Below are 26286 nucleotides of genomic sequence, written 5' to 3' on the forward strand. Positions count from 1 at the left end.
TTAAATTTTATTTTGTTCAAATCTGCATATATTCAAGTTCAAACTTTGAAATCCATGCTTCCTAATAGAAAGTTGGTGTTTTTCTCGGCCTTTAGCTAGTAATCAAACTTTCCTCTCTTAGAAAAAATGTATACTTTTAGATAGCTATAGCTCGTAGAGATGAAATGCTCTTCTCCAAAACGCTAGAAAAACCCATCCAAATCCTCCTTCTAAACATTAGGCCTAAGGACTTGTCTTCTATTTAAACCAGCCTAGCTAGTAGGGATGAAGAATTTGTCAAAAAAAAAATAAAAAAATAATCAATGGTGCTTAAATAAACAGATGTGTAAGGTAGACATGTCCTAATTATTGGTGCCTAATTAATTAACCACTATTCACACCAATTTGGGAGAGTTTTAGAGGGAGTGTACCAGACAGTGTGACATAGGAAGTAAAACTTTCAATACGCTGGGGTTAAAATCATTGGTGCTTAATTAAAGGGGGTGTGTATGGTAGAAGTTCTGATCTAATTACTGACTTTCATTTTATATGTATGCAGTAAAACCTTGTTGCAAACTGCCCATGCATGAAGTCATTAGGAAGGAAAAGCAATGACATGGTAGCATTCAAATTAGTGAAGCTCCTATTAATAAAAGGTATGTCATGGGTGAAAACATACCCTCTAATATACTGGAGCAGGCACCAGACACAAAAATTTAGGAGAGTTCTCAGGAGCCCCCATCAAAGTAGCTTAAACATAGTCTAGTATCAATGTATCCCAGTCCAAAGGAGAGGGGTGCTCAAACACCATGCCAAGAAGAAGAAGAAGAATAGTGAGGAGCAGTGACTTTGTGCTGAAATATTGACATGGTACCTCATTTTATGGAGCATATTAATGCCAAAGGGATAGATATGTTGCATGTAGCCATTAGGCACTGACAAGTGAAGGTTTTACACCTTTTGGAGAGGATGGAAACATGGATGAGGAGGCGTACAAGGAAGATTAACAATCGAGGGAACTCCAGTCTGCGTATGGTTGTATTGAAATGAAAGAACATAGAGAGAAGAAGGCTCAGAGCCCTGCAATCTAGTTGCAGCAAGAGTTGCACCTATTTGAGGTAATATTCGGATCGATGATCTGAAGCCACCACAACGCTCCTGACAAAGTTCTCTACAAGTCTGCTGGAACTGATCGTTGGAGAAGTTGGTTTGGAATTCGTCCCAATCTCAGGGTAAGACATTTTGTTCAGTATTTGTCTTTTCCTCAGTTATACAATACATGAAGAAATACTGATATTTTGTTCTAGGGGATTTGATTTTCAGGATGTTGAGTGGAGAACCCTACGGGTATCAGGCTAGAGTACAATAGGGACTTTTTAGAGATAAGGTAAAGGAAATATGCTATGCTAGGAGATTTACTTACATTATAAGAAATTTTATATATGTATGCATGTGTACTAGATATTATACAGGATATGGAATTTTAAAGCATGTGTAGCCAGAGTATATGATATTGATATGGAATTTTATGTAGTTTTTCAGTATTTCAAGTTATACAGATATAGTTAGATAATTGCAGATTTTATACAGATATAATTTGTATACATATACAGTTTATTTCATATGATTACATAGACAGTTATATATATATACAGTGTATATAAAAAGTTATGTTTTCCTAAATGCCATAACACTTTGATTATACAGAAAGGATATTATATAGAAAGAAAGTACAGATAGATTACACAGTTATAGCATCAAGATGCTACAGATATTACAGTATTTACAGTTCATCGATATAGTCTTATGGTTATTTCGGAAATATAATGAAAACAGTATAGAGTATAGTATGTATATATATAGTATCAGATCCCTGTGGAAAGATTACAGACAGATATAGTACAAATATAGAATACAGAGTACGGTACAGTTGCTAAATACAGATAGAGTGCAACCACATATCTTAGATAGTGTGTGGGTACCGTCGACCGTGCTCGGAGAGTATGCAGCTCCCCAGTTCGTTGGGTGGAGGGGGCCGGTTTAACGAGGTAGCAGCCAATCCTGAGTTTAGGAGTGTACGTAGTTTGGCCGGGATGGAGTAGCGTAGAGTATAGTGACTTACCTGGAGGGCCAACCAGGTTAAGTCCCGCCTACGCGCTGTACAATCCTATCATGAGGGGTTAAATCATGACATACAGAGTCCCAGGGAAAGAGCACAGTTATGTATATGTATACAGTGTTACAGTTTTATTGTATGTAGTATATTATATCAGTATGAATAATAGAAAGCTCAGATGATACAAATGTTTTAAGCTATTATACATATGTTTTATAGATTTTTCAGATCATGCAATTTTTAAATACTATTACTATAATTTTATGACTCGGTCGCCATACACTCGTAATAGCATATTTCCACTTACTGAGCGTCGACTCATCCCATTACTTTAACATTTTCAGGTGAGCCAGCTAGGCGAGTAGATCAAGTTCGCTGATAGGCGGGTTTACTTGATCACTCTAGTTATAGGGTAAGTTTTTGTATAGGGTTTTGTATTTTTGGGGTAGTTGACACTGGAAATAATGATGTATTATGTAGCTATGGTTGAAAATACTGAATTTTGGTATTTTATATATATATATATATATATATATATATGTATATGTGATTATGTGATTTATGTTCCTGCTGCATAGGGGTGCCTATTATATTCAAGTATTGGAGTAATTTTTTATTATTATTAAAAAAAATGAGAATTTTGAGGTTGTTACATTTTGATATCAGAGCCTTGGTTGCTAGGTTCTGTAGATTCTAGAGTGCAGCGGAAAACAATACCAGAATATAGGAAAAAGATTGGGGGTTTTGTTTTGTGATCTAGATACGAGATTTTGTGATTGAATCTGTGTTTTTCCTAGGGTGACGATTCCAGGAAAATCATAGTAAATTGTTGACGAGTCATGTGTTTTGGTTGCAGGATTGGATTGTGGGATAGGATCAAGGGGAAAAGTTGATAATGAATTTGAGGTTTTAGTTAAAGGAAATAAGATAGATCTGTGTGGGAAATAGGATTCTGAAAACAATGTTCTATATGTTTACAGGATGGCCCTAGGAGGCAGTAGCACTCACACCAGTGGGGATGATGGAGCTAGACCTTCTAGCACAGGAGGTGGAGATTCCGATGCTGTGCTACGAAGTGTGGCTCAGCAGGTTATAGCTGAGATAGCATGGAGCTTTAGAGAGCAGGAAGGTCCATCTCTAGTTTAGGGATGTACCATAAAGAAATTTTTGAAAATGAATCCGCTGGCCTTTTCTGGAGCGGCTAATCCTATAGTTGCTGAGAATTGGATACAGGAGATGGAGAAGATTCTGACAGTACTTCACTGTACCGATGAGCAGAGGGTTTTATATGCTACATATAGGCTAGCAGGGGAGGCCGAGAGATGGTGGTCAACAACCAGACTGTTGAAGGAGCAAAGGGCGATACCAGTGCCGATGACCTGGGCCCAATTCAGGGACATTTTCTTTGATAGATATTATTCTGCTTCAGTCAGAGATGCTCGAGTACAGGAGTTTCTGAGTCTGTCCAGGGGTCATCGATTGTCCAGCAGTACACTGCGAGTTTTATCGAGCTATCGCATTTCTGTCCCTATATTGTCCCAGATGAAGCGAAGAAGACTAGAATGTTTGAGAGAAACTTGAGGCGTGATATTTACAGGCAGGTGGCAATACTGAGGATTCAGGACTTCTCAGAGTTGGTTGTGAGGTCTATTATAGCAGAGGAAAGTTTGCCCAAAGAGATGAAGACACAGAGTCGGAGGAAGAGGACTGCACCCTCGAGTTATCAAGAAGGTCCTAGCCGAGGCCCTTGGAGAGGGGGTAGATTTGGCAGAGGCTAGAGACAGATGGTAGAGCACGGAGGATTTCAGGGTGGACTGCTTCCTGCCATTTGTCCTAGATGCGGGCGAAAACATCCTGGTGAGTGCCGACTGGGGAAAATGTTTGTTATCGATGCAGAAGGCCTGATCATATAGCTCGATCATATTGGACACCGTCGAATTATGCACAAGCTCCCAGACCATTTCGGGGTGGATATTAGGCGCCCCGCAGTGGTCAGCAGAGGAACACTGCGCCGGCGAGGGTCTACGCATTGACACCTAGAGACGCTGAGATAGCTGGAGACATGGTCACAGGTACTCTTACTACTTTACCATATAAAATGATTGTTTTGTTTGGTACAGGTGCCACCCACTCTTTTATATCGGCGGGATATGTGAAAATAGCTAGAATAGAGACATAGCTATTAGATATAGAACTGTCTGTGGGTACACCGATGGGATCTGTGGTTAGATGCAGGAGGGTACTTTAGAATTTTCCAGTAAATATTCAGGAGAGAGTGCTATTAGCCGATCTTATGATCCTGGATATGCAAGGATTTGATGTGATACTAGGCATGGATTGGCTAGCTATTTATTACTCTAGCGTTGATTGCCATCAGAAAGAAGTGATTTTTAGACCCCTGGGTGAGCTAAAATTTAGATTTTTGGGTTCACGCGTGCGTGCCTCGCCACAACTAGTGTCAGCTATTCAAGCGAGGAGACTGCTATAGGGTGGTTGCCGGGAGTATGTCACATACATAAAAGATTTTCCAAAAGAAGAATTGAGACAAGATGACATACTAGTAGTGAGAGAGTTTCCAAATGTATTTCTAGAAGAATTACCTGGTTTGCCACCAGATAATGAGATTGAGTTCATTATAGACCTTTTGCCAAGATCTGCACCAATATCAAAAGCACCATACCGTATGGCCCCAATAGAATTAAAAGAATTGAAAGAACAGATACAGGAATTACTGAATAAACGTTTCATCAGGCCCAGTGTGTTGCCTTGGGGTGCGCCAGTTCTGTTCGTAAAAAAGAAAGATGGGACCATGATATTGTGTATCGATTATAGGGAGATTAATAAATTGACAATCAAGAATAAATATCCCCTCCCTAGGATCGATGATTTATTTGATCAGCTTCAGGGAACCCAGGTTTATTCTAAAATTGACCTGCAGTCGGGTTACCATCAGGTGAAAGTTAGAGCAGGGGATATTTCGAAGACCGCATTTTGTACAAGGTATGGGCATTACGAATTCTTGGTGATATGCCATTTGGATTGACTAATGCACCAGCAGTATTCATGGATTTGATGAATCGGGTGTTCCATCAATACTAAGATCAGTTTGTGGTTGTGTTCATCGATGATATACTGGTCTATTCGAGAAGTTTTGAGGAGCACGAGCATCATTTGAGATTGGTGTTGCAGGTATTAAGGGAAAGGAAATTATATGCAAAATTCAAGAAATGTGAGTTCTAGTTAAGGCAAGTTACTTTTCTCGGCCATGTGATCTCAGAAACAGGAATATCAGTTGATTTGAGTAAGATAGAAGCTGTGGTAAGTTGGAAAAGGCCGGAAAATGTTTAGGAAGTCAGGAGTTTTCTAGAATTAGCAGGTTATTACTGGCGCTTTGTGGATGGTTTCTCCAGGCTATCAGGTCCATTAACACGACTTACGAGAAAAAATGTAAAATTTGAATGGACTAATGACTGTGAGCAGAGTTTTCAAGAGTTAAAGCGACGGTTAGTATTTGCTCCGATGTTAGCTATTCCATCAGGGGAGGACGAGTTTGTAATATATAGTGATGCCTCTTTAAAGGGTCTTGGATGCGTGTTGATGCAGCACGATAGGGTTATTGCATATGCGTCTAGGCAGCTTAAAGAATATGAGAAGAATTATCCTGTCCATAACTTAGAGCTTGCTGCGGTGGTGTATGCTCTTAAAATTTGGAGGCATTACCTATATGGTGGGAAGTACAAGATTTTCACAGATCACAAAAGCCTGAGGTATTTCTTTACCTAGAAAAAGCTAAATATGAGACAAAGAAGGTGGCTAGAGCTTATTAAAGACTATGATCGCACGATTAGTTACCACCTAGGAAAAGCGAATGTAGTGATAGATGCTCTGAGCAGGAAATCAGGGGGACCCGTACTGGCAGTTATGGAGATTCAACACTCAATTCTGATAGATTTGGAGAGGCTCATCATAGAATTGGTAGAGAAGAGTCCTCGGGCAGTTATTGTTAGTCTAGTGGTTCAACCTATGTTATACGAGAGGATCAAAGCAGCTTAGGTTGATGATGTGGAGTTGGTAGAGGTGATAGCTAGAGTGCCGGATGGTCAGGGTGAGGAATTTAGCATATCATATGACGGAGCCCTACGATTCCGTACTAGGCTATGTGTTCCTACAGATACCGAGATCAGGAGGACTATGCTAGAGGAGGCTCACATATCCCTATACACCATACATCCAGGTAGCACTAAAATGTATCAGGATCTGCGGGAGTACTTCTGGTGCAGTGGAATGAAGAGATAGATAGTTGAATTTGTACAGCAGTGCTTGACGTGCTAGCAGCTGAGCACCAGAGACTAGCAGGACAATTACAGCCATTGTTTATTCTTGAGTGGAAATGGATTTTGTTACGGGATTACCACCAGTGTGACAGGGATTGAATGCAATTTGGGTATTTGTGGATCGTTTGACAAAGACCGCACATTTTATCCTTATTAAAGTTGGCTACTCCATGGACAAATTGACAAAAATTTATGTTCAAGAGATGGTTCACGTCCACGGTGTGCCGATATCGATAGTCTTAGACCGAGATCCTCGGTTTACTTCACGATTCTGGAAAAGTTTTCAGGAGGTTATGGGTACACAGTTAGCTTTTAGCACTGCTTTCCATCCCCAGACAGATGGTTAGACTAAGAGGACGATTCAGACACTAGAGGATATGCTTCGTGCTTATGTGCCAGATTTTGCTGGTAGCTGGACTCAGTTTCTACCACTAGTTGGATTTTCTTATAATAACAACTACCAGGCTAGCATCGGCATGGCACCCTACGAGGCATTGTATTGCAGGAGATGTTGTTCTCCTCTTTTCTAAGATGAAGTAGGCAAAAGGCGAGTGTTGGGTCTAGAGATGGTGTAACAAGCTTGTGACAAGGTCCGACTAATTAAAGAAAGAATCAGTACAACACAGAGTCGGTAGAAAAGCTACGCAGACATTTGCCGCCGAGAGTTAGAATTTGATGTGGGAGATTGAGTATTTTTGAAGATAGTTCCTCTAAAAGGAGTTATGAGGTTTGGAAAGAAGGGCAAGTTGAGCCCTAGGTATATTGGCCCTTTTGAGATACTTGAGAGAATAGGGCCAGTTGCCTATAGGCTAGCTTTGCCGCCAACTTTGACTCGAATTCATGACGTGTTTCATGTTACCATGTTAAGGAAATACATCCTAGACCCATCCCACATCATTAGCTATGCAGAGATAGAGCTTAAAGATTCATTGGCATATGAAGAAGTACCAATACAGATTTTGGACAGAAAGGTTCAGACTCTACGCACTAAAGAAATACAGTTAGTTAAAGTCTTGTAGAGGAATCACGCCATAGAAGAAGCTTCTTGGCAGCTTGAGGAGCAGATCAGACAGAAATACCCGCAATTATTCTATGAGATATAGAGGTAATCAGGTAAAGTATAATAGTTAGATAAGTTTCTTTTGCAGGTACATGTATTGATTTTAGTTAGTAGATAGTTTTTAGTTTTATATGTGTAATCTCCCAGAACATAAATGTAACCACGGTATTCCTCCGCCACAAGTGAGGGCAGGTAATAAAATAAGTAGACCATTTGCCTTTATAGGATGATAAATGAAGATATAGATAGTAAATTTCGAGGACGAAATTTTATAAGGAGGGGAGAATGAAACGACCCAAAAAAAAATAAAAATAAAAAAATAATGGTTTTTAAATAATAAAGAGGGAGAGAAATGGAAACAGAAACAGAAGGAGGCAGCAGACTTCGTCGACGAACGCTTCGTGTTCGTCGACGACATTGTACTGAAGCGTTCGTCGACGACATTGTACTTTGGAGATAATAACCCGAAATTCGTACATAGGGTCTCGTCGACGAACACAAGGAATTCGTCGATGAGCGCATAAAGGGACCTCATCGACGAAGCCACACCTCGTCGACGAGAAGATATCGAGAAGGGTTTTTGGACAGTCTGAAATTTGTCGATGAGGGGGGAAGTTCGTTGACGAAATAATTAAAGGACTCGTCGACGAGGTGACGTGTCTCGTTGACGAATCCAGCTCTATAAATAGTGAAAACCCGGGTTTTTGATGAAAAATCAGTGCAAGAAACTCCTTCTCTCTCTTTAAAGCGTCTTCCACCCCTTCTCTCTTCGATTCTGGGCCTGTTTTACGCCGGATCGATGATCTGAAGCCACCACAATGCTCCTGGTAAAGTTCTCTGCAAGTCTGCCGGAGCTGATCTTTGGAGAAGTTGGTTTTGATTTCATCCCAATCTCAGGGTAAGATATTTTGTTCAGTATTTTTCTTTTCCTTAGTTATACAATACACGAAGAAATACTGATGTTTTGTTCTGGGGGATTTGATTTTTAGGGTGTTGAGTGGAGAACCCTACGGGTATCAGGCTAGAGTACAGTAGGGACTTTTCAGAGATAAGGTAAGGAAAATATGCTATGCTAGGAAATTTACTTACGTTATCAGAAATTTTATATATATATGCATGTATACCAGATATTATACAGGATATGGAATTTTAAAGCATGTGTGGCCAGAGTATATGATACTGATATGGAATTTTATGCAGTTTTTCAGTATTTCAAGTTATACAGATATAGTTAGATAATTGCAGATTTTATACAGACAGAATTTGTATACATATACAGTTTATTTCAAATGATTGCATAGACAATTATATATATATATATATATATATATATATATATATAGAAAGTTATGTTTTCCTAAATGCCATAACACTTTGATTATACAGAAAGGAAGTACAGACAGATTATATAGAAAGAAAGTACAGACACAGTTATAGCATCAAGATGCTACAGATATTACAGTATTTACAGTACATCGATATAGTCTTATGGTTATTTTGAAAATATAATGAAAACAGTATAAAGAGTATAGTATGTATATATATAGTATCAGATCCCTGTGGAAAGATTACAGACAGATATAGTACAAATATAGAATACAGAGCACGGTACCGTTGCTAAATACAGATAGAGTGCAACCATATATCTTAGATAGTGTGTGGGTACCATCAACCATGCTCGGAGAGTATGCAGCTCCCCAGTTCGCTGGGTGGAGGGGGCCGGTTTGACGAGGTAGCAGCCAGTCTTAGTTTAGGAATGTATGTAGTTTGGTCGGGCTGGAGTAGCGTAGAGTATAGTGACTTACCTGGAGGGCCAACCAGGTTAAGTCCCGCCTACAAGCTGCACAATCCTGTCATGAGGGGTTAAATCATGACATACAGAGTCCTAGGGAAAGAGCACATTTATGTATATGTATACAGTGTTACAGTTTTATTGTATGTAGTATATTATATCAGTATGAATGATAGAAAGCTCAGATGATACATATGTTTTAAGCTATTATACATATGTTTTATAGATTTGTCAGATCATACAAATTTTAAATACTATTACTATAATTTTATGACTTGGTCGCCACACACTAGTAATAGCATATTTCCACTTACTGAGCGTCTACTCATCCCATTACTTTAACATTTTCAGGTGAGCCAGTTAGGCGAGCAGATCAGGCTTGTGGATAGGGGGGTTTACTTGATCACTCTAGTTATAGGGTAAGTTTTTGTATAGGGTTTTGTATTTTTGGGGTAGTTGACATAGGAAAGAATGATGTATTATGTAGCTATGGTTGAAAATATTGAATTTTAGTATTGTGAATATATATGTATATGTGGTTATGTGATTTATGTTTCCCGCTACATAGGGGTGCCCATTATATTCAAGTATTGGAGTAATTTGTTATTATTATAAAAAAAAAATGATGAGAATTTTGAGGATGTTACAGATTTACATTTACTGCTACTTAGATTTCCGCTGTGAATGTCAATTGTGTCCCTATTACCCACGAGTTTGTTTTGACTATATTAATAAATATATTTTACTATATGGTAAGATAAGTAGGTCGTTACAGACACAGACACAAATAGATAGAGGAGACAGAGGTTGATATATATATTTGTGTTAGTCAGTTTAATTTTGTTTAAATTTTATGCATGTTTAAAAATTGAATTTGGTAATTTGATCTTAAATTTGAACAAATCCTCGAATAGAAATCAATTTTAAACTAAACGAATTTGAGAATTCTTTTAGAGTCATAAAAGGGTAGTTGGGGTATTTAACTTGAACCCGAACACTTAGATCCACATTTGGATCCAAAACCTCAGACTTGAATATTCCTAGATTCGACCCAAAAAAAGTCGGGTCAACTTGACCTGGGTCCAAGTCAACTTACCCGAATACTCAACCAGAGTCTAATGACCCAGGTCTGACCTAAAAACTTGGACCCAAGACAATGTTGACTTGGGCTAGCTAAGCCCTGATTCCATCTACAATTTGAGCCCAAAACACATGAGGCTAAATTGGGTATGATTCAATTTAAGTTAACCGGCCCACAACTTGGCCCCATTGTGTAAACTAAAGCCAATACCTAAAAGAAACCTAAACTAAGCCTAAAGCCCAATCTAGTCCTAAAGCCCAGGACCAGTTGGCCCTAGCCTAGCCTGATTAACCCAACCTAGCTAAACCCCCAAGACCTAATTAATCCATGGTCTAATTGGGTTTGTCTTCAGCCTAAATTCAGTTCAATCCATATTAACCTAAGCCCAATTACCCTAGTGTAACTCAACCCTGGTTAAGTTAATCTAACTTGAGACCCAAAATCCGTTTGGTTCCCAAGAAAATCTAGTGAGATTGGACAAGAAATTGAAATCAAAATTTAAAAAATGGATTTACCTTTTAGTTATTCAGATTTGCACCTTTGAGAGCTTCATGCTCTCTGTTCTCTTAATCAAGACTTGCAAGAATGAGAAAAAAAAAAGCGAATGAGAGAAAATAGATAAGAGAGAAGAGATCATATAGAGAAAACAAAATTAGGGTTTACCTCTTTAAGAAATCCAAGCTTGGATCTAAATAGGATAAAAAACTTTAACCTCATGAATCTACATTCAAACCTGTAACAAATAGAGATCGAGTAAGAAAATAGAAAGAATAGAATAATAGAAAAGAGAAGAGAGAGGAAGGATTGAGATAGAAGAAGAGAGAGCCGTGAGAGGGAAACAGAGAGAGAGAGAGAGAGAGAGAGAGAGGTAGAGAGAGGTTTGTAAGAGAGAGCGAGAGAATGAGGAAAGAAAGAGGGGGGATGATATCTACAAGGAAGAGAAAGAAATGAGAGAGAGAGAGAGAGAGAGAGAGTAGAGAAGAAAAAAGAGAGAGAGTGAAAAGTAGAAAGAAACGAAGAGAGAGTTGTGAGAGAGAGAGAAGAGAGAGAGAATGGAGAGAAAAGAAAAGAAAAGAGGAGAGAGAAAAAGGCCTTTTATATTTTTGAAAAATAACATATATTAGTGGGACATGTGTTACCATACGAATGGTAACACGTGGCACAACCAAGACTGCATACTGAGGGAGTGACATAGTACAATCCTAAGCATCCAATCTATGTTTTCTCTAGATGGCCAGATCATTGCCACGTCAGCAATTTGTGCCAAATTCTTAGAGTTATCAAAGCTTGCCATGTGGCGGATGACATCATGTTGATGTCACCCTACTGCAATTTTTTTAAAAAAAATAAGAAATAAAAAAATAATGAGTGCCACGTGTCGCCACCGATGGTTGACATGTGGTCATTGTTCCCTAATCTAATTTGACTTAGGTCAACTTGAGTTGACTCGTTGACTTGATTTTGACCGATTGAACTGATTTGACTCTTCCAAACCATAGGTTCATTTTATTTAATTTTAAAATTAATTTTAAATTTTTAAAAATTAGAAAAAACTAATAAAAAAATGAGGAAAAATTAGGAAAAAAATTGAAATAAATAAATAATTGAAACTTATTTAAGTTAATTTGACTCGGATAACAAGAATTGGAGAAATAAAAATATCAAAAATGAAAGAAAAAGTCTTTAAAAATTTTCAAAAAATTGCAAAAAATATTGGAAAATTTTCAAAAAATTCTTAAGAAAATTTTGGAAATTTGGTAATGTTTTAAAGACTCTTTTTACTCAAATTTGATGAATTTATTTGATAATTATTTGTATATATATATATATATATATATATATATTTGTGTGCATCTCAATGATTAAACAAAAGATAAACAGGTATTTTAGACCTCACTTATATTAGTTATGAGAGGGGGTTTATCTAATAAGATCACATTCTTTGGAGGTTTTATTAGACATACCTAAATCACAACATAATTCATATTTACTTTTAAAATTTTAAAATTTATTTATTTTTATTTTTTTAAGGAGTTAGTTAAAGACCATTAGATTTAGTCTAGGGATAATTAATAATTAATTACGTATCGTTCATAGAACGGGTGTATAGGGGGTGCTAATACATTTCCCTCACATAACTGAACTTCCAATCCCAACTCTGGTAAATGTAGGTCAAGACTACTGGTTCTTTGACCTAAAGTTAGTCTAAAGATCAATCAACGAGTAGTAATTAGATAAACTAACCACACCTAGGAAAATAATAGTTTAGTGGAGACTCCATCGAATTTTTAACATTTTTATTCCTCACCATTCCGGACCCTTTTTTGGGGCGTTGAGACAGGGACCAAAAAAAAAAATTGAGAGAGAAGACATACAGTAACCTAGTTTTTGCATTGTTGACAAATTTTGCAGTTGAAAAACATATATCAACAAATTTTAGATTGCACTTGTGTTATATGTTATTTGCTCAAACATCCATAACTCTTGATCAAACTTATGCCCACGAAGATTGGATATGAGTCCATCGTCCGACATAGTTAAATTTGTCACCTAAAAGATTCACGCCACCTTATTAGAATATGCTCATGGAGCTTTCAAACCAATAGATTTATTTTCAAAGAAATTGAATTACAGAAATTTTTAATTCTTCCTTATAAATAATTCTCATGAATATTGTATCCATTCTTTACAAAATACAAAATTAAATATTTGTACATAATATCTTATTTGAATTTTTAGACACAAATTTTATTGCTATAATGATAGTTTTGCATTTTACTTTTTGATCGCTAATGTAAGAAAGTTTAATACACTCGATAGGATAAAAATGAAAATAAAACTTCAAAATTTAAAATTAATGAGGGTTTGAGTGGATATTAAATCTTGCTGCGTGTCACGAAAAAAATTTAAAAAATGCTTATGTTGCAATAAAAATAAGTTTGAACCAAATAAAAGTTGACTTCTTGTAACTCTATTTTACAAAAGAAATCACGTTTGAGCATTACTAAGCTTATTTAGTAAATTATTATTATTATTACAGCTTAAATCAAATTTCGCCTCACGGTCATTTGAAATAATCAACTTTCAAAATAATGAATATAATTTGATCTAAATAGTGAGGTTCTCGTGGGAACGAGACTCTCATAAAACTTACCCATAGAAGAAAGTAGAAATAGGATACCATGTTTCGTGAGAATCCTTCCTTATATTTACAAGAATGTGAGGCACGTCATATTTTCATACTCAAACAAATATGAGAATGAGATGCCATAGGAATCACATTCTATGGAATGTAAGGGGTATAACAATTCATACTCCTTGCATAATAAGGGCCCATTAAAAAGAAAAAAAAGACTCAAAGACTCGTTTTTACTTCATGGTGAACCCATATACAACCAATCTTCGAGTGGAGACATTCGTAAGTATTGAAAATATATAAATGTCTATATTTAATTTTTAATTAGTTAAAATAAAATAAATATAATTGTGACAAGTTATTCTAATCATTTATAAATATTAGAAAATACATAAATATCTATAACTAATTTAATTGGTTAAAATTAAATAAATTTATGACTAATTATTTAGTTATAGCCTATTCATACTTTATGACATTTCTTAAGGGGACAAAAAAAGAAAAGAAAAGAAAAGAATTTGTATACATCCACTTAATCTTTGTTCTGGCAAATTTTATAGTAGAAAAACATATATCAAACAATTTTAGATTAAACTTGTTTAATCCGTTTTTTGCTTGAATATCCATAAATTTTTTTTTTTTAAAAAAATGTTGCAATGAAAGTAAGTTTGAACAAAAATAAAAGTTGACTTCTCGTGGCTTCACTTTATAAAAGAAATCATAGGGATAGAGAAAAAGAAGAGGAAGGAATAAGAGAGAAAAAACAAATAACTTTCGCCCCCCTTCTTCTTCTTCTTCTTCTTCGAAGACAATATTAGTGGAAGCAATTTGCTCTCTTAGTTGAGTAAGAAGACAGCGTCACCTGCAGGTCACTGTGAAAGGTAGTGGAGCCTCACACGTGTCTCAACACTACGCGCTTCACACCATAAGCGTTATTTACTTTCCCGGAAAATGACAGTGGTCCCACCTGCAAGTCGTTCGTTTTCTTTCTTTGATGTTCATAAAAAAATGAAGCAGAGTCCAGGGAGACAAAAGAACAGGAGTATGTTCAGATCTCATAGCTTTTAGGAAGTTCGCGTGGAGAAACGAGAGAGAGGATTGGTGAGAAAAGATTACGCACAGGAAGAGAGTGTAGAGATGGCCTCTTCTGCTTCCCAACATATCATGTCTTCGTCTTCGTCTTCGTCTTCGTCTTCTTCACCAGTCGACGAAACCCCCGCCCTAATTCCAGGCCTCCCAAATGACCTCTCAGCTCTGATTCTGGCCTATATCCCGTATTCGTACCATGCTCGTCTGAGGTCCATCTGCAGGTCATGGAGGGCCTTCCTCTCCTCCAAAGCCCTAATCTCCCTCCGCCAGACCCACCTCCCGATCTCTCGTCTCTCTCACCTTCTCTGCCTTTTCCCTCGGGACCCCTCCATCGCCTCCCCTTACCTCTTTGACCCGCGCTCCCTCGCGTGGTGCCCACTCCGCCCCATGCCCTGCAACCCCCACGTCTATGGCCTCTGCAATTTCACCTCCGTCTCCCTTGGTCCCCACCTCTACGTTCTTGGTGGCTCGCTCTTTGACACCCGCTCCTTCCCCATCGACCGCCCCTCCTCCTCCTCGGCTGTCTTCCGGTATGACGTCGTTTCGTCCTCCTGGGAATGTCTTTCTCCGATGCTCTCGCCGCGCGGGAGCTTCGCGTGCGCCGCCATACCCAATTCGGATCAAATTTTGGTTGCAGGCGGTGGCTCGCGGCACACCATGTTTGGGGCTGCCGGGAGTAGGATGAGTTCGGTGGAGAGGTATGATGTGAAGAGGGATGAATGGGTGGCGCTAGATGGGTTGCCGCGGTTTCGAGCCGGGTGTGTGGGGTTTTTGGTGGGGAGTGGAGAGGAGAGACGGTTTTGGGTGATGGGAGGTTATGGTGAGTCAAGGACTATATCTGGCGTGTTTCCAGTGGACGAATATTACAGGGATGCTGTGGTGATGGAATTGAAGAATGGTGGGAAGTGGAAGGAGCTTGGGGATATGTGGGAGGAAGGGGATAGGAGGCGGCTGGGGAAGATTGTTGTTGATGATGAGAATCAGGGAATGCCTAGCATCTTCATGCTCGATGGTATTGATATTTTTAGGTAAAATTTTCATTTGCTGAACATTGTACTCTGTTCCAATTGGCGTTTTAAATTTGTTGTTTGTTCTGTTTTTACCGTTACGGTCAAATTTAATTCAGTGCATATACGTTATTTAGTGTTATCTTGAGTTACTTTTTGATTTCTATTATTTATTTATTGTTATTTTTTATTATTTTATTTTTCTTGCATTTTGTAAAGATATAATTTGTGTCATTCAGTCGCTTGATTTCATTGTTCTGTTTGTTCAAGTGAATTTTAATTTTTCTGAGATGTGTAAAATATAATAGAGGATAAGGGTGGTAAAGAAGTGCAAGATCCAGGCTCTAACCTTGCAACTCATGAAAAGAAAAGAAAATAGACATTTTTGTTGATAGTAGATACCATTATAGTCTTCTTAGGAAGACAAAAATTGGTTTGGAAGCATATGAACCTTGCAACCCATGAAATGAAAACAAAAGAAAAGATGAGTGTAACAGTCTCAATATACGTAGTTTTAATTGATAGAAAAAACTATGATGGTATGTACTATCTGTATGCTTCCAAACCAATTGTTGTTTTCCTAAGAAGACTATAATGGTGTATAGTATATACTATCAATAAAAAATGGTACTTGTATCAACATTGAGACTGTTACATTCATCTTTTCTCATCTTTTCATGGGTTACAAAGCTTGGATCTTGCAGTGGTTTTAAATAGCGTCAGCAACGTAATGGTTTTTTGCGTCCCCGATTTTTGTTAGCCCCCCGCTAAATCAGTGGGAAGAAAAATCACAACTATAATGGCCGTTATGGACTGCTATCACTATGTAATGGCAGCTATAACCGTCATGTAAACTTTGAAGGACTGTTGCAACAAAAAATATATACATTTTTATTTTTTTGTCTTTTCTTTTCATTTTTATTTTTCCCTTTTCATAAATTATTCTTGGTAAGCTATGTGGAGGGGGGCTATAATGAGGATAATGATACAAAAATTATTTTTTAGTTATTTACAAAAGATGAGTTAAGTAATAATTTGATATGGACACTATTTTGTTCAAAATACTTATTTTGATAATAATTTGATTTTTCTTTTCTATATTTTTCAATTTCAACCTTCTTTTCTTTCCTAGTTTTTAGCTTGTTCAAACTGTTAGTACATCATTGATTTAATGATAAATTTGATGATTATATATATTATAGTGTTATGATTATATATTACAGTGTTAAGTAATAATTTGATATGGACACTATTATGCTAAAAATATTTATTTTAATAATAATTTGATTCTTCTTTTCTATATTTTTCAACTTCAACCTTCTTTCCTTTCCTAGTTTTTACCTTATTCAAGTTGTTAGTACATTATTGATTTAATGATAAATTTGATGTTTATATATTATAGTGTTAAAGCATGGTTATAGTTACACAATATAACTTGTTAGTCTAAATTAATTAAATTTTTATTACTCAAACAGATAAAATAATAGAATGTGTTTAATTTATTGTATTATTTGTATGTCTATGTGCCTAGTTGATTAGTGGAGCATATAATGAATTTTGTTTTATTAATTAATTTTTCAAGCATGTGATTAATGAAAAAGTGTATATATAATTTTTCTGTCAATAGCAATTTGAGACAAATGTAAAATTTGTTCCTAAACAATGTGTAGTAAGTTGAACTAAAGGATTGAAAATACACAAACTCATTTTAAGAAGAGTTAAGAGATTAAAACATGCAAATTTACCAATATACATAGGTTATGTGTGCTTGAAAAAAATTCATGGTATTTGCTTCCCATTATGTAACATCCACTACTTCTACATCCCGCTACACCCGTTACCATTAGGTGTTTCTATCTCTACCGTTATTTAAAACCTTGCTAGTGAGTGGCAACCCTAGTTACACAAGGATTGCCTCCAATAAATTACCATTCTATAGGTGCCCCTATTAAATATGTCAATACTTGAGGCAAGCTGTGTCCCACCGCCATCCCTATGAAAACATGATAATGCAACTACTATGACCACCACCACCATTAATGCTACCAACTATGAAAATCCTTTACCACCATTAGCAAGATACCATCCCCGTGACATTAATTATGCAACAATGATCTCCATCTGTTGCATCGTTCTAAGTATTTTTAAACATAACTACGTGAGTAAATTATAGCTCTATGATTGCATCTGTTAAATTTATCAAGATTGGAGGCCCCCTGTCTTTCAGTTACCAGCTCTATAACATCATAATGATGCCATCATTATATCCACTATCTCCATACAATGATTATTGGCCCTGGACTAGAGTTTAGAGGGGGGGGGGGGGGGAGTGAATGGACTCTTTTGCATATTTTGGTTTTCCTCTACAAAATAATAATTCCTGGTAAGATACAAGCAATTATATCTCAATATAAAGAACATAAATCATGCACAAGGCATAAATTAAAGAGTATAGGGAAGAGAAGCTTGACAAACGATATTAATGTGGTTTAGTCCCTTGCCTACGTCCAAGCCTTAAGACACACTCAAGGATTCTCAATCCACTATCAACCTTCCTCATTGGTGGAGAAGCCTTTACACAACAAGGGGAACAAATTCCTATTACTCACCAAGAGCCGCAAGGTTCACCAAGAAACTTCACACGGGAATCAATCCCTTTCGCTCACCAAGAGCAGCAAGGTTCACCAAGAATTCTTGGAATTCGGTTTACCAAGAACCCTTCGCAACTTGGTTCACCTAGAACCCTTTGCAACAAGAAGATGAAAATGATTTATAAAACAAATGCTCCTTGAATGAGCTGATAATTGATACAATCAAAATCCTCATACAACTCTCTCAAAGTAATGTATCACACCAAGATTAAGGAGTAAGAGAAAAGTTGAGCACAAATATGATGAACTAATTGAAGTGTGCTTGCACATGATATATGACTATATTAATCACCCTTTAAACAAGCCTTTAGACTTGTATTTATATGCAAAGTGAGTTACTAGCCTTTTTATGGCCGTTTGGACTAATAAAATAATTGTTTACTTTGAAAACTAGCCATTTATAGCCGTTGGGGGCTTGAATCCTGACACAAACCGTCGACTGTTTAACCTAATGAGTTGACTATTTACCCCAATTAGTCAATTGATTACCCCAATCAGTTAGCTGTTTCATTTGGGTTACATTCTGCCTGAAACCGTCGAATGTTTACCCCAAACTGTCGATTGATTACCCAAATCAGTGAAAGTCTTCAACATGAAAGTTGTGAGATTTTTTCTTGGCTTTACGTAGATATTAAGATCGCCCTTTTTGGAGTTTTCTAGAAAAAGTTATGCTCCAAATACTGAAGGGTGTTCAGGAAATTTGAGTGGTGCATAAATGACGTTTTAAACCCAACCGGGACCAAGTTTTTAATGGATTATAATACTAATATGATTTAAAACTTGTCCCATATAAAAGTACATTTGAGTAAAAGATAATTTTATAAAACTCTTGTTTTGACTTTGAAAACTCATAAGTACTGAAGATATCCTATATACTCCTATGTCCTAGTATGCATATGCAATTTGCTCAACTCTTGCTCAATAAATATGTGTGAAATAGAACTATAAGAGTTACAACAAATACTACCTCAAACACTCCCTATTACATATGTTTCTACATTAGCTTCCATTGGTATGTGCTTGAGCTCTTCCGATTGAGTATCCTCTTCATCTTTGCCTATTTGATTGTCCACTCGATCTTTGCCTATGAGAATGTTTGCTTGATCTTTGTACAAAACCCGTATCTGTGTGATTTTGCCACTTATACCCGCCACAACTTAGTATTAAAGATTAATTTAACTAAGAACCACTAATGGGTTGATATCATCAAAATACGATAATTATGATCATGTAGCCACTCAGACTAACAAAATTTCCCTTTTTGATGATGACAAACCATTGGTGTTCTCATAGGATATAGTTGTAAGCTCCCCCTTAATTTATGCTTATTGTTAAATAAGATGAAATTTTTCTCCCCCTTACTATATGCATATAAGTCATAATTAAAACATTTAACTAGATGCTTGATATCCATTGGAGCTATAGCAAACAATTATACAAACTAGAAAGTTCATTTTATATTAAAACAAATAAGCACATAAGCTGAACTTTCATTAAAATAGATTAAGTAACAAATCTGCGTTTTAAACATCACTACAGATTTGTACTTAATACACCCACCTATAGTACCCAACCTATAGTACCCAACCTATAACACCAACCTACTACTCCCCCTTTGATCATCATAAAAAAGAGAGGAACTATTCTTTTAGCTTAAAAAACCTTTTGGAGATAGGAGACATGTTCTCCCGATTAAGCACTAATCGGAAGATACCATAAGTTAAGATTAATTTCCCTAGGATTCAATTTTATGCAAGAAGTACGCTGACTGTGCATATTCAAGAGTTTTACCATCATATTTTCATAAGACTAAGGAAATCATATTTTGTCTAAGAGGTGGGTTCTTGGGCATGCTTTTGAGATTTTAATCAAAAGTAGATGACGTAGGTTGTTCATCTTAGACTTACAAGGTTTTTCTATTATTTCCCATAAATTTATTCCTAAGGAACAAGCTTAAATAAAGAGCTTGTGAGGGTGTGCATGCTACTTTATCCCATAAACTATAACCAATACTTTTAAAATAAATCAACCAATCAACAAGGATATATACAGTTAAAAGATCATATTGGTTTTAGCATTTGAACTCATCAATATTGGTTTGATTTTCTAAAGTTCCCAGCGTACTAATCAACCAATTATTATGCATAAATCGGGAATTTATACCTTGAGTGCTATTATGGCAAGTCTCTTTAATTTTTCACGATATAAACTCACTTAGTCAAACACTTGTTCCTAGGTATGTTTAAATCTACCTAATTCCTATCAAATCCAATAGTCTAAAACTTAGGTAATTCGTTTTGGTACCCATTCTTCTTTGGGTCTCAAGGGATTAGTCTTCTTAACTACCCATTCCAGTTTCCTTTCTTTGCCTCTAGCACCTCTAAATGGGGCACGTGAAACATATGTGATCTTTCCTTTCACAATATAGGCAAGTCTTGTTTGCATGTGAAGAATTTGATTTATTTGCCCTATTTGATGATGCATAAAAATTAGTATGACCATGGGAATTATAAGAGGAATTGTAATTTAAACCCTTTTTGTGTAATCTATTTCATTGGGTTCCTAAGGGTTTATTAAAGTTTTCTTTCCCATTGGTGATTTTACAAATAATCTTACTATCATCATCAATCTTCCTTTTCAATTGTGCATTTTCTTTTAAACAATTTTTAATTTAATTTTCAAATCTTCAGCATTTGCAATAAGCTCTTCATTTTGCCTTTTAAAGGAACTATTTTCGTCTTTCAATAAGGAACAAAGAGGTTCCTTTTGTTTACGCTTTTGTAATTTGTTCGTTAAGATTCTTGTTCTTACTTTTAACTAAAACTAATTCATCAAATAATTTGGTACAAGTATTTATCAGTTCATCATACGTAGGAGCATATTCATTGTCATTAGAACTTACCTCTTCTTGCTCGTTAGCCATGAGACAAGAATGTTCCGCTTCTTCCTCTATTTCATTGTTGGTGGAAAGTCCATCAAATTCGTCCCAAGTTGTTGCAGCATCCACATCACCGTTCTTCTTAACTTCGTATGTGTCTTTGAGCTTGTTCCAAATTTATTTTACGGTTTCATATCCGCAAATACGATTGTACTCTTCATCGCACAAGCTACAATAGAGATAATGTTTTGTTTGAAGTTAAGTTGTACTAACCTCTTTTCAACGGTTGCTAGCTCCATCATTGACTTTGGAACATCTTCATTTTTCTTGGTGAAGGAGAAGTGGCCATTTGAGATGATCTCCCACATATCCAGATCGCATGATTTAATGAAGATGGTCATTCTATTATTCCATGATGGATAGTTGGTGCCATCGAACTTTGGTGGTTTAAATATGGATTGTCCTTGGGAAGAAGTGTCCACCAAGTATGCCATTTGATCTTTTCACTCTGGAATTTACTTCGAAAAATTAAGCGCCTTGCTCTGATACCACTTGTTGGCCCTGGAGTAGAGTCTAGAGAGGGGGGGGGGGGGTGAATGGACTCTTTTGCGTATTTTGGTTTTCCTTTACAAAATAATAATTCTTGGCAAGATACAAACAATTATATCACAATATAAAGAACTTAAATCATGCACAAGATGTAAATTAAAGAGTATAGGGAAGAGAAGCTTGACAAACGATATTAACGTGGTTCAACCCCTTGCCAACATCCACGCCTTGAGACCCACTCAAGGATTCTTAATCCACTATCAACCTCCTTCACCGGCGGAGAAGCCTTTACACAACAAGGGAACAAATCCCTATCACTCACCAAGAGTCGCAAGGTTCACCAAGAACCTTCACACGGGAACCAATCCCTTTCGCTCACCAAGAGCCGCAAAGTTCACCAAAAATCCTTGCAATTCGGTTCACCAAGAACCCTTCGCAACTTGGTTCACTAAGAACCCTTTGCAACAAGAAGATGAAAATGATTTATAAAACAAATGCTCCTTGAATGAATTGATAATTGATACAATCAAAATCCTCACACAACTCTCTCAAAGTAATGTATCACACTAAGATTAAGGAGCAAAAGAAAAGTTGAGCACAAATATGATGAACTAATTGAAGTGTGCTTGCAAATGATATATGACTATATTAATCACCCTTTAAACAAGCCTTTAGATTTGTATTTATAGGCAAAGTGAGTTACTAGCCGTTTTATGGCCGTTGGACTTAAAAAATTATTGTTTACTTTGAAAACTAGCTGTTTAAAGCCGTTGGGGCTTGAATCCCAACACAAACCATCGACGGTTTAACCTAATTAGTTGACTATTTACCCCAATTAGTCGACTGTTTCATCTGAGTCACATTTTTCCTGAAACTGTCGACTGTTTACCCCAAACCGTCGACTGATTACTAGGGGTGTACAAAAATTACCGAAAAACCGAAAACCGGACTGAAACCGAACCGAAACACATTTTGGTTCGGTTTTTCGGTTTGCGGTTTCGGTTTCGGTTTTGAAATATAAAAAATTTCGGTTTCGGTTTTGGACCAAAACCGAACTGAAAAAACTGAAAACCGGATTAATAAATAATAATTGTATAACTTTATATAATAGTGATCATGCTGCCTGTTGGATCGCTAGTCGCCGGCGAGAAACCACCTTCGAATCCACCATGGCTACCGCCTACCAAAGTCAGAATAGTTCAAGTGCTTATGGTGGTTCTTCTAGGTTTAATCGTCAATCTCCATCTTCGATCTGGAATGGACTCTAACCAGTCCCGAAACTGTTTGCATCCTCGGATTTGGGTAATCAACATTCAACACCAGATTTTTCTTTCCAAGCTTGACGCCATTTGGGCCTTCAAATCTGCCGCCGACATGTTCGACGACTCCAACTCCATGAACTTCGGCGAGATAGCCTCGCCGAACAATCTAGCTTGCAGGCTGCAGCCTTTCCCGGTGGGCGGAGACCTTCTCATGCAGAAAACCAGAGAGAAGAAAGATGCAGGAGCAGGAACCACAAGAAGGGGAAGAAAGCAGAGACAGGTAGAGGTAGAGAGGGAGGTACAGACAGAGGAAGAAAGTAGAGACAGGCAGAGCCGCAGAGGTAGAGAGGGAGAGGGTGCTCCGTGCTTTCTTCCTGCGTCCCACATCAGTTGGGAATGGGAAGAATACAAGTATCTCCACCCTATATATTTTATTTGGATCCTACGCTTTGCAAGTAAAGCCTTGGCCCATGAGTTATAAAATGGGTTGTGGCCTGTTGATGCAGCCCAACTTGGGTTCAAGTTGTTTCATAGTTCAAAATTTAGTAAAACCGAAAATAACCGAACCGAACTACAAAGTTTACGGTTTGGTTTGTTCATAAACCGACGGTGTACGGTTTGGTTTCGGTTTAGTCATTTTGAAAACCGAGGAGTTCGGTTCGGTTGGCGGTTTTGGCAAAAACCGAACCGAACCGAACCGTGTACACCCCTACTGATTACCCAAATTAGTGAAAGTCTTCAACATGAAAGTTGTGGGATTTTTTCTTAGCTTTCCGTGGATACCAAGATCACCCTTTTTGGAGTTTTCTAGAAAAAGTTATGCTCCAAATACTGAAAGGTGTTCAGGAAATTTGAGTGGTGCATAAATAAGGTTTTAAACCCAACTAGAACCAAGTTTTTAAAGGATTATAACACTAATATGCTTTAAAACTTGTCCCATATAAAAATACATTTGAGTAAAGGATAATTTTATAAAACTCTTGTTTTGACTTTGAAAACTCATAAGTACTGAAGATATCCTATATACTCTTATGCCCTAGCATGCATATGCAATTTGCTCAACTCTTGCTCAATAAACATGTGTGAAATAGAACTATAAGAGTTACAACAAATACTACCTCAAACACTCCCTACATATGTTTCTACATTAGCTTCCATTGGTATGTGCTTGAGCTCTTCCGATTGAGTATCCTCTTCATCTTTGCCTATTTGATTGTCCACTCGATCTTTGTCTATGAGAATGTTTGCTTGATCTTTGCACAAAACCCATATCTGTGTGATTTTGTCACTTATACCGGTCACAACTTAGTATGCAAAGATTAGTTTAATTAAGAACCACTAATGGGTTGATATCATCAAAATACGACAATTAGGATCATGTAGCCACTCAGGCTAACAGTGACAAATAGGATCATTGTTAGCTTGATGTCATCACCACCATAACCATTTCACAGCTACCATGTCCACCTTTTAATTTGCCCAGCATCACTGTAGTACCACGTGACTTCTATTAACCTACCATTACCATACTATTGCATCCATCATAGCCACTGCCTCGTTTTCATGTTGACATCTCATCCCATCCATTGTGGTATCATTTCAACTACAATTTCAATATTTTTCTGAAGTTTGATTTGACCTAATAACCCATTCAAGTATGAATTAGTTCCATTTTAAGATTGTCTATAGGGCGTTTTTGAAAGCTAAAGAGGAGATGAGGCAATCCCTTGGAAGCTCTAAGTGTGAGGGATGGCTAGAGAAACCATTCCAATGGATGGAGGGGAGTGCCAAAAGATCATTAATAGAGAAGGAAACATGTGTGGGTTTTCATCCTCCAATGAGAGTGCCACACATTATGTCTCAACAAATGAGAAACAATTAAATTGTTGCTCCAGGGGGTTACAATACAGGGAAAGGGTAAGAGAGCAGAGAAGGGACAATATCATGAACAAAATGTGCAGTAAGTTTTCAGCAGCCTATGGCTGAAGAGGGGGGGGGGGGGTGGGTGGGTTCAGGACTCCCCTTAACAAACCTTGGTTCAAGCCTACTAAGCCAAGACATTCTATAACATCCTAGGATCCCCATTTTTACTGGTCATGTCTCCACGGGCAATCTCGTGCATGCACCCTACCAGTTTCTCCAATGGTGCAAAATAAGATAGTTACTATATTGTCATTAGAGCCTCATCTTCCTTTTGTGACTGGTACACTTTTTTTTTTTACGCTTTGTGGTTGCAACCATGTTGGTTGTGTGCTTCTGTGCTGTTTCTGAAGTGTGAAGTAATCCCTTGTTTTCTATTTTATAAGAGCAAGGAGTTAGAATATGTTGCTCAATGGAGACTAGAGTATCTGGTTTGTGGTTTATTCATATAACTTTTTGCTGGGTATCGGATCTATATTTTTGATTCTGCTGTGTTATCATATCTGAACTCCTCCTCTAGTATCACAAGATGTTGATAGTTGCTGTTCTAGTGTTCTGGTTTATCTCCAGTATGTGGCAGCGATTCTGCCTTTCTGGTTATATTTTTGAAGTTAATGTTTCCGCTGTTGCTTGTGTCCTCTGTTATATTTGTGACGAGCTGTTCTTGTTGTTAGTTCTCTGCCCTTGGCTGCTTATTGGAAAAAGGTTGGAGTACAAGATGATTTCTACTGATAAAGTTATAAGGGACTCTGTCATTAAATTGGCTGGAGCTTCTAATTGCTTGCTGTGGTCTTAGGCTGTGAGGGGCTATATTATTGCAAGAAAAGAAAACTAAGAGCCCATTTAGTTGTGGAAAACATTTTCCAATTTCCAATTTTTAGTTTTCAAAGAATTATAAAAATTTTAACTTATTTTTTATTTGTATTAAAAATCTTGAAAATAAAGAGTTTTTTTTTAAATGTGTAAAATAGTTATTTATTTATTTTTTTATATTTTAAAAATTATAGTGATGGAGCACTTGTTGAAGGGAGGAGTCTTCGATCATTCGATTCTTTGTCCATTCGTTGATAGAAAAGCACGATTGGAAGGGCCTTTCTGCCCTATTTTGCGGTTTCTTTAATTTTTTTATGTTATTAAAGTAAGTAAAGGGCGTTTTTTCAGTGGAGTCGTATGCTCCGACCTAGAAAGTGTACACATAGCAGGATTTTCGCATTTTGAACTACGCCTCAGTGTTTTCTAGCAGCAAAATGCCTCAAGGCATGCCTCAACAATGCCTTTTAAAACACTAGTGTGAAGGTCTTCCATTTTACTCAATTATTCAACATGATATCAGAGCAAGATTTGACCGAAACCCTAATTGCATGACCGCTGCTAAATCAAATCCTAAACATCATAATATTATGCAACCTGTTGCTGTAGAAGGGTCAGCAAC

The 26286-nt window shown here is 37.0% G+C and overlaps 1 protein-coding gene across 1 annotated transcript in view; it reads left to right on the forward strand.

The window, feature by feature from the left end:
- The first annotated feature begins 14183 nt into the window (after window positions 1–14183).
- LOC131155721 (F-box/kelch-repeat protein OR23) overlaps window positions 14184–26286 on the forward strand; it is a 34501-nt gene continuing 22398 nt past the window's right edge. Inside the window, exon 1 of the mRNA XM_058109078.1 lies at window positions 14184–15615. Within this exon, the coding sequence (XP_057965061.1) occupies window positions 14636–15615 (980 nt within the window). The 5' untranslated portion in view covers window positions 14184–14635. The remainder of the gene's footprint in view (window positions 15616–26286) is intronic.

Source organism: Malania oleifera, chromosome 5, assembly GCF_029873635.1.
Source record: "Malania oleifera isolate guangnan ecotype guangnan chromosome 5, ASM2987363v1, whole genome shotgun sequence".
Lineage (NCBI taxonomy): Eukaryota > Viridiplantae > Streptophyta > Magnoliopsida > Santalales > Ximeniaceae > Malania > Malania oleifera.